Source organism: Pezoporus wallicus, unplaced genomic scaffold (genome assembly GCF_028554395.1).
Source record: "Pezoporus wallicus isolate ANWC-B61680 ecotype Strahan unplaced genomic scaffold, APGP_CSIRO_Pwel_v1 scaffold_6446, whole genome shotgun sequence".
In the NCBI taxonomy this organism is placed as follows: domain Eukaryota; kingdom Metazoa; phylum Chordata; class Aves; order Psittaciformes; family Psittacidae; genus Pezoporus; species Pezoporus wallicus.
In genome coordinates, this window is record NW_026636264.1 from 2,632,105 (window position 1) to 2,641,404 (window position 9,300).

General features: G+C 48.9%; 1 protein-coding gene across 1 annotated transcript; it reads right to left on the reverse strand.

The window, feature by feature from the left end:
- Positions 1–2,711: 2,711 nt before the first annotated feature.
- SAP18 (Sin3A associated protein 18) lies at positions 2,712–5,974 on the reverse strand. The gene is made up of 4 exons (XM_057399644.1): positions 5,832–5,974; positions 5,564–5,673; positions 3,906–4,028; positions 2,712–3,203 (listed from the first exon to the last, which is right to left on the reverse strand). Exons 1-4 carry the CDS (start codon positions 5,901–5,903, stop codon positions 3,047–3,049), a joined length of 462 nt encoding a protein of 153 aa, XP_057255627.1. The 5' UTR covers positions 5,904–5,974; the 3' UTR covers positions 2,712–3,046.
- Between the last annotated feature and the right edge of the window lie 3,326 nt (positions 5,975–9,300).

The window sequence follows — 9,300 nt, forward strand, 5'->3', positions numbered from 1 at the left end:
TGTTCCTCTTTTCCTCTGAAGTGTGTAAAGACCTGCCCAGTTGGAGCAGGAACAAGCCCTCACTAGGCTATGTCTCCCAATCCAGCAGAAAATAAAGCCAAGCCACCTCTCAGAGCAGCTGAGCATAGACACAGGCTTCCTTGCTGCTGTTGCTTTATGTATTGACTACATTTATTTCTGAGAATTATCCTTAAATGCAATTAAAGCAAAAACCAGGACCCAAAAATGAGGAAATGCCCATAGTCCTGTGTACCTCCTTGCCTTTGGGGAGAGGCTGTGCAGTTATCACGTGCTGGTTGCTGCAGGGCTCACCTCATTTTGCAGCACAGATGATACCCTGTGGTGACCAAGCCGCACAGCAGTGGTCTTCATTGTGTCTGCCCAGGTCTGTAAGGTGCCAGAAGCCAACGGTCATGATGCAGCAGGTTGCAGGAGGCCCAGGCCTGACCACATCTGCTCCTGATGACACAGGAGTCACTGAGCTGATATAACATGTGGGCTCCTCACAGCAGCAGTGCTGTGGAGAGTGCCCCCTCACACCAGAGATGTCTGCCTGAACCCTGGCAAAACATCCCACCCATCCCACTTCTGGCCACACTAGACCAGTTCCACCACTGCTCAGTCCTTTAAAAAGCAGCATCTATATTGTCTTTTCTTGAGCTCTCTTTCAGAAAGGGTGGGGAGCATTCTTCAACCTCTTCCATCTTGGGAGAAAGTGTCTCAGATGCAGGCAATTCTACAACTAAGGGTCATTCATGAAGGCTGAAATCTCAACTCATTAACTGAGAAACCAGAGAAGGGGGACAGAAGAGGATGAACCACGGGCAGAACTGAACCTAAAATCCCTCAGGCTACTCTGCACAGATACCTTGTCCTCAGCAAACAAGAAACCTCAATCAGCCTCTGCTCTGCTAAGGCCTTAGGTGAAGAAGGTGAAAGCCCTAAGGAGCAGCTATGGCTTCTACTCTTGCTCTCACCTTTCCCTGAGCACATGGGCAGAACTTGCAGAAACCAAGTGCCTGGCTCTCTCTGGACTGGCCAGATGCCATTGATCAACTAGGCTCACAACCCAGGTACAGCTGAAGCCTGCTGTGCACCATGGGGTACCTGCACCTCTCCAAGATGTCCCCCTGCAGCAGCAGAAGAAACTGACAAGCACAGAGCTATGGGAAGCCACAGCCCTACCTTCCCATGTTGCACTGATTTACTGGGAGATGGGTTATCCCTTCCTTCTCCTGCTCCTCAAGAAGGCACCAGGCATTCCAGATTCCCCATGGACAAGCAAGACACCTTGGCCTTCCCTTTGTCCAGTCTTAGATTCTAGAAGCTGCTGAACTCTCCCAGCACCATCCAGCTTCATCAGTACTTTTCATCACAGAACAGCCTTGAACCTTGACACCTCACAGCTCCTTGGCTTTGTCCCTACGTAAATTGAGCAACTGGTGCTCAATACAAGCTAAAAGTGTTTGTGAAAAGCCACCTCATTGAGGGCTAAGCAGCAAGATGTACCCAGCTCAGACTGCCAGTGTAGGGTTAAAAATTATACGTATTCATTAGATACATAGAAGATAACCAACGGAAAAAGGCTACAGTACTTGCTGGAAAGCAGTTCTGGATGTCAAAACTGGGTGTTGTTTTCTTGGTTGGTGTATGCTGACAACATACTGCTTGTAGTCAACAGCCCAGGATATCCAGGTATGCGAGCAGCTGCCTCCACCCTAAGGGTTTGCTTGGCAAGGAACAACCTGGTGGTCAAAGTCAGAACTCCTACATGCACTGCCAGAGCACAGACCTGCCTCACCTCCTCACAGTTCATCTGAACTGCAGGCAAGAGCACCTCAGGGCAGAGCATTTGGCACTGTGTCTTCAATAAGAAATAGTTGTCTGTTCCTTAGTCCTCCACCCAAAATCACCAGATATCTTCTGGCCAGGCCTCTGCAGCTATTCCCATCTTCTGAGACAGATGTCTCCAAAGTGGGGTGCGCAAGACAAGACGAAGTGGTACACACAAGCAGTATTTCACCCTTCTACACCTATTTTGGTGTAGTTTTTAATGTACTTATCAGTACAGTATTAATTTATAAATAAGCTTGGGGGTGCACATTCAGAAATTTTATGCCAATAGGGGTATGTGATTTAAAAAAAAAAAAAAGTTTGGAGACCACTATTCTAGGAAAAGCAAGACCTTCAAAGACACCTTTATACTTTCCAGCTCTAAAGGTACCACTAGTTCCCCAGTACTCAAGGCTGATGAGTAAGTGTGCTGAACCATATCTTCCTCTGCTAAGGCCACCAGCTCCTCAGCATCCTGGGATACACTGGTGTCACCCAGATCACTCCTGATCCATGGACTATCATCTCGGCACAAGCTGGAGCAACCCCTGCAAGCCACAGGGGTCTGCCTTGGCTCCCCTTGCATTCCTGCAGGACACGAAGCTGTACACAGCTCATCTCTGACTTTCCTCTGTCAGCATAGCTGCATCAGCAAGGAGAGCAGCACTGCCTTTGACCACACTGCTCAAATGCTCATCCTCCAAACTCCAGCTAGAAGTAGTTTAAGAAATATTCTACACGGAATCCCCATTAGGCCACCTCCCTCCACTCCTCGAGCCCAGGAGTTACCAGATAAAGGCTCTAGCCCACCTTTCAACTTCTGCTTAAAAGCTGACTTGCACATTAACAAAAACAAAACCAAACACCACCACACCATCAAAGATCAACAGCATCCATCTTTATTCAAAAAAAGACAACTACAGAACACCTGTAATTCTTCTGGTCATATTTCATGGAAATCTTGAAACACTGGACACACTAACTTCATGTTCAAACTATAACACTTGGGGATAGGATGATGGCACTGCTAAAGAGAAGTGTTTCTTCTGATCAAACTAAAAGTTAAGGTTTAAAAGTTAACTTTCATTTCTGATGCTTTGCTTTGTCTTCAGGTGTTCCTGCTTAGCAACAAAAGCAGAAAAAAAAAAAAAGCCTGCTTTAGAACAGCAAGTAGGAATAGACAGAAGATGTGGCCATACAGAGAAACAGTGGCTTAATACGGTCTCATGCGGCTTGATGGGGGTGGTGCACGATTCGGAGGAGTAATTGCTATATCCAGGTAGTCTCCTATCTGGAATTTCTGAGACTGCAATGTCATGGAATCATCTGTGCCTTTCCTGCCCGACATTGTGCTGCCAATCTCCTTTACCCTGCATGCAGGAGAGGAAAGGCAAGTTAATGAGCAGAGGCAAATCTCTCCAGATATGCAAAACAGGAACTGTATCGGCTCACAATCACCTCCCCAGGCCATTCTCTGCGCTGTATTTAGTGACATACACTCAATGCTGGGGCTTTTCTCTCCAGTCCAAGATGATCAGGAAGAGCTACACCAAGTCCTCTTTTTGATGGAACAGAGAGGTGAGGGTACCTTCTACTGTTACCAAGTTAAATACTAGAGAGAACCCCACACCCCCTTCCACCCAGACACAGAAGATGACCCCACAGATTACAGAACAGGATCTATCCAGTGGTAGCTGACAAAGGTTAGCTCATACCATCTTGGAAGATCAGTATCTGCAACAAGATCACTGCTGAAACTGAAATGCATTCTCAGATGCCAGACCCACCAGGTCTCCTATTAACAGCAACAGCTTCATCTCCAGGTGGAGGTCAGTGTTCTGGTGGTTGCCAACAGTAAACAAAGCCTCAAGCACACACTGCTTTGAGAGCACATTAACAACAATGGTCACCAATTAAAATGCAGAGTTAGCAGCAGTCATCACAGTTTGTTGTCAGGAACTTCAGAAATCTGATATGTGGGCCCTGAACTTTCAAATCTGTGTTAATGAAAAATAATATACTGCTCTGGTGCCTGAAGTCTCCTATTAACCCGAGAAAAAAATGCCATTTACCTATACCCAGGCCTCTTGAGATCCGTAAAAACAATTGCAAAATTGAAGTGAGTGCCCTTCTTCCGTGCTTCTGGGTACACTTCTTTCACTAAGCTGGTCAGCTCTTTGAGGGTTGCATCCATCCTACATTAAACAAACAAGTGAAAGAGGTTCATGTTCTCAAAAGCAAGAGCAATAAAAAAATTCCCAAAACCCATTCAGGATGGAATCAATATATGGCTATGACTTAACCACACATTTCTTTGCATACTTTCTGTTGGCACACAAAGGTGAGCAAGATCTTACATTCTGGCTACCGGGGGGGTGTTGATTTCACAGCTCCACTGCACACAACACATTTGTGATCTAACCAACAAGTACCAAGAAGCTGCTCTAGATATTGATTGTAACACCTGGCAGAATTCACCACTTATTGTGCACTGGAAGCACAGTCCACTGCAAATGTAGCTTCTCATTAGCTTCCGATTTACTACAAGATCAAGACAAATCTCTTAATCTTCATATACATTTCAACATCTGCTTTTCCAAGTCTCTCAGAAGAGCTGCCATTCAAACAGTGAATGGCCTACAATTTTTTTTAATGCATTTATACAATGAAGAGTCTAAGTTTCCTCGCTTAAACTGACATCTATGTTAAAATATTTTCTTAAATATTAAAGGACATGTAAGAAAGGAAAAAAAAATTAAGTTTTCCATTTCATCAAGATTTCCATTTCTGCTCCAAGAGGCAGCACTCCTTTCCCCAGCCTTCGACCAGAGCAGGACTGAAGCTCATTTCTAAACTTCCAAGAACAAAAGGGCTCAATCATTGCAACTAATCATACAGACGGTACATTGACGCCAAGCTTCAAGTGACCAAGGAACACTGTGTTGACAGACAATGCCCATTCTGACTTCTGTGAACAGCTCAAACATCATCAATAGCCTGAACAGTCCACGAATCCCATCAAAAAAGCTAGAACTGCATGCTTTGCTAGCCCCCAAAGTGGATTTGTTCAACCATAAGATATACAACTATAACTTTAGCACACACCATGAAGGAAAAAGATGATAGAAGTAGCATAATTCACTTTCAAAAGCTTTTTTTATATTACTACAAACAAAAACTAATGTGCTTGCAACGCAGACTAAAATAGCTCTCCAAACTGAATCTGAAAATAAGAAAAAGCAGCTCTCTTAGCAGGTAGCAGTTAAAGCACTCCTACCTGACCACACAAAAAAAACCCACACTCTTCCACTCTCAAGAGGCTCTGCCTTAAACCTACACACCATTTGCACAACAGGCCAAGCATCCTGGGACAGCTACTGCTGAAAAAACGGCGTTATTAGAACAAAATGTCAGTATTAGCTAAAGGAGAACCCCTGGTATTGAACAGATTCCTTGTGATAACAGAAGATACACCATGCATCAGCCTCTGGTTACATGCCTCGATAACCGGCAACCTTACCGCACCGAGTTTCGGTGTGGGCAACCAGCACCTCGTACAACGGCCCCTGCGACAGCTCCCCCGCACCTTCTGCTTCAAACACCACTCATCACCTCTCGGCAGCGGAGCGCCGGACCAGGTGCTCACCCACTCCGGGCAGCTCTCCGGTGCGCGCCCCCAAGCAGGGCTCCGCTCTTCCCAGGCCGGGAGTAGGCCCCACCGCACACTCACCAGGTGTAGATCTGCAGCTCGCTAGAGGGCACGTTGCCGCGAGAGAACTCGTCCATGCGGTGGTGCCGCCCGTTGTTGGTGGTAAAGACGCGAAGCAGCAGCGGGCACGTCTGCGGGGCGAGACGCGGGTGAGCAGCGGCTCGCCAGCACCAAACGCCGCTCCCCACACGAAGCATCACAGCACCGCCGCACACCTTCCCCCTTCCCGGTCCCCGTCCCCCGCGCCCCGTCCCGGACCCAAAGCCACACAGCACCCGCCGCCCGACACCTTCTCCCGGTCGATCGGCTTCTCCGGCTCCTTCTTGATCTCCTCCTGCGTGACGCGAGACTCCACCGCCATCTTACCCCGCCGCGCAAGCACCCGCTGAAAGGTCCCGGCTGTCCTGTTACGCGCCTCAGCTCTCGCGAGAGGGAAGACGGAGAGAGCCGCGAGGGGCGTGGCTGGTGAGGGTTTGGCTGGAGCGGGGCACGGTCGTGGACTTGAGCCGGCGCTGTGGGTTGTAGCTGTGTGGGCTTCCCCGGCGTCTGAGGGGAAGGTGGTCGGAACTGTCCAGCGTGTCCCTCGCCTTCCTGGCCGCGTAGCGGTTGTGGCTCTCAGGGTACTGGTGCTCGGCCCTGCAGCAGGCAGCGGATCGCTACTGTGCGCAGCCTGTGAGACGGAAGATCTGCCCGTGCTGTGCGGGCACGGGCTGCCCCAGGCGGGCTCGGGGACCCCGTTCCAGCCGAGGCTGTGCTGGGTCTGCAGCTGTCGCGGCACAGTGGGGAGCAGGTGCCTGACACAGCTTCATGTACTGCTGCTGAAGCTTGTGAACACCTGGGATAGAGTCGCTTATCTGAGCGGGATTTGCACTCTGCATCTGCAGTTGGCAGGGGTCAGGATGTACTGCCTGAGCCTTCTCTCCTCGTTCTGCTCAGTGTTACACCCTGGGTCATAATACTGTAATATTATAGTACTATATTTATAATAATAATATAAGCCACTGATTGCTGCCTCTTGAAAAAAAAAAAAACAAACCACTTTCTGTATGGAGGCAGATTAAACATGCCTAATGTAGGTAAATGCAATCAACCACTATAACTAGCAGTAGATTAAAATAAATTAGGGGTAAATCATATTTAGAATTTAGCTTCCTTTAATATTACATTGAGGAAAATTCAAATGTATATACTTTCCACTTATGGTCTTGTTTTTCCAGTAACAGAATTTTGTATTAGGTTAAATCCAAGCCGGTAGTTGTGTCTTAAAAAATAAGTAGGAAGGGGATGTGTATTTCAACTTCTTTTAAATGTTGGGAGTTGTCTGTTACTCAGAAGAGGAGGAGAGTTGTTAATTTGTTTTCATAGAATTTACACTTGTATTATTTCCTCAAATGCTGTAAATTTATTTCTCAAGAATTTTTTTTTTTTTCCCTGTACAACAATAGACAAATGTATGTGTTTGCAGGTGCAAAATAGCAAAATATCAGAGACTCACAGAATTGCAAAGGGAGCTCTGGAGAGAACTGCCCAGCACAACCCCCTGTTAATGGCAGGATTAGCAAGTGCTGGTTGCTCAGGGCCAGGTCTGGGTGGGTTGTGAGTATGTGCAAAGATTGAGACCTCCAGGCTGCACCTGCTCAGGCACCATCACAGAAAAAAAAAATTAAAAAAAAGGTTTATTTTTATTATATTTTAAATTTCTCATACCTCAGTATGTGCCCATTCACAGGATCACAGACTTTGAATGGTTTGGGTTGGAAGGAACCTTAAAGCTCAACTAGTTCCAACCCCCTGCGACAAGCAGGGACCACCTTCCACTACACCAGGTTGTTCCAAGCCCCCTTTAGTCTGGCCCTGACATTGCCTTTGGTTCCGTCGCTGGGCACCACTGTGGTTAGAATCTTCCTTTGGGATCACCACTCCTCCCCCATCAGGTGTTGATACACTGACAGAATCCCCTGGGCTGTCTCTCACAACTGAACGCTTTCAGCTCTCCCACCGCATCCCCACCTTATAGCTCAGGACGCCTTCAACGCCGGACCGGAGCGGGGGGAAGCTCAGCATCCAGGAGCCTCAATTCAAAGCGGCGAGAGCCACAGATGCAACCTCAAGCTCTCGCTGGACCTTGCCCAGGAGCCGGCAGCTCCGCTGAGGCGAGCGGGGACTCGCAGGGGGCGGTGCCAGGAGGGACGGCCCCGCCCCGAGCGGGTAAAAACCCGCCCCAGGGAGCGAGGGAACAGGATCGCGGCGAGCAGGGCGGGCAAACGGGGCGTGTCACGTCAGTTAGGGCGTGGCGGGACAGCTGGCGCCGGCAGCGCGAGCGGGCTGGTGGGCCCTTGCCTCATGACCAGGGCCCGGTCCGGGAGCTCTGCTCTGGCTGCCCCGGCGGTGGCAACGTCGGCACCAGACAGAGCCGATGAGAGGGGAGGCTGCAGCGCAGAGCTCGGGGTGCAGAGAGTGCCTGCACTGGTCTGGTGAGGGGAGGGTGCGCAATGGGCAGGGCTGCACTCGGTGCTCTCTGGTGGAGGTCCTCCTGCAGCAGGGGCTGAGCTGCGGGACGCTGTCAATAGGCTGCGAGATTTCAGGGAAGCTGAGAGGAAGCAGGAATGCTTGCTCCAGCCCCAAACTGTGCAGGGGCCGTAAGCGTCCACCATAGCATGTACAGAAAAGGAGGGCATTAACCCAAGAAGCTGGGAGCTAGTAACAAACACAGCAAAACAAAAAAGGAGGAAGAGGACAGTTACAAGCAAGGTGTTTCCTCCAAAATCTGGCGTCTCCACTCAGAACCTCTTTGGAGTTCTGCAGGGGGCTAACGAGGATGCATGCTGCACCAAATGAACATCCTGCTGATGCACCAGTAAAGGGGATCACTACGGGTGCTTCCAGGAAGAAGCAGCTGGTCATAGTAGTAAGGGCCTACTTTGAAAGGCACAGAGGCACCTATCTGTCAGCCTGACCCAGTCTTGAGGGAGGTGTGTTGCCTATCAGGGTCTCAGATCAGGGATGTTGCTGAGAGGCTGCCTGGCCTAGTAAGTCCCGCTATTACCTGCTTTTTGTGGTCTATGTGGGTGCTAGTGATACAGATAGCAGTAGCTTGGGAATTGTTAAGGAGAACTACAGAGACCTGGGAAAGGTGGTTAAGGGCTCTGGGGCTCATATAGTTTTTTTAATTGATCCTCCAGGGCAAAGGGGAAGACTTGAAAAAGGCCAGGCAGTTTTGCCAGGTTAATAAATGGTTAGAACGGTAGTGCCATAGTCAGGTTTGGTTATTTACAACATGGGACTGAATTTGGGAGGCCAGGTCTCCTGGAGGTGGTGAAGCTGGTGTTTTGGTAGGAGGCTTGCCAGGCTGGTCAAGGCAGCTTTAAAATAGATGTGTTGTGGGGAGGAGGCATTGATCCATCCCAACCCTCCCAGTCAGTTGCTAGCACCTGTAATAAATGCTTTGAGTGATGCAGAGCTATTTCAGCTGCTCCAGCCAATGAGCCAGCTTCATTTGGAGCTCAGCTCAGATGCCTCTATACAAATGCCCATAGTATGGGGAATAAACAAGAGGAATTAGAGATGTGTGCACGTCTACAGGGTTATGATGTAATAGGTATCACACAAACATGGTGGGATGGCTCCTATGACTGGAGTGTTGGAATAGAAGGTTACAGGCTCTTTAGAAAATACAGGCCAGGCAGACAGGGAGGGAGAGTAGCTATTTGTGTCAGTGATAGGCTGGAGAGTATGGAACTCTGTCTGGGGACAGGTGA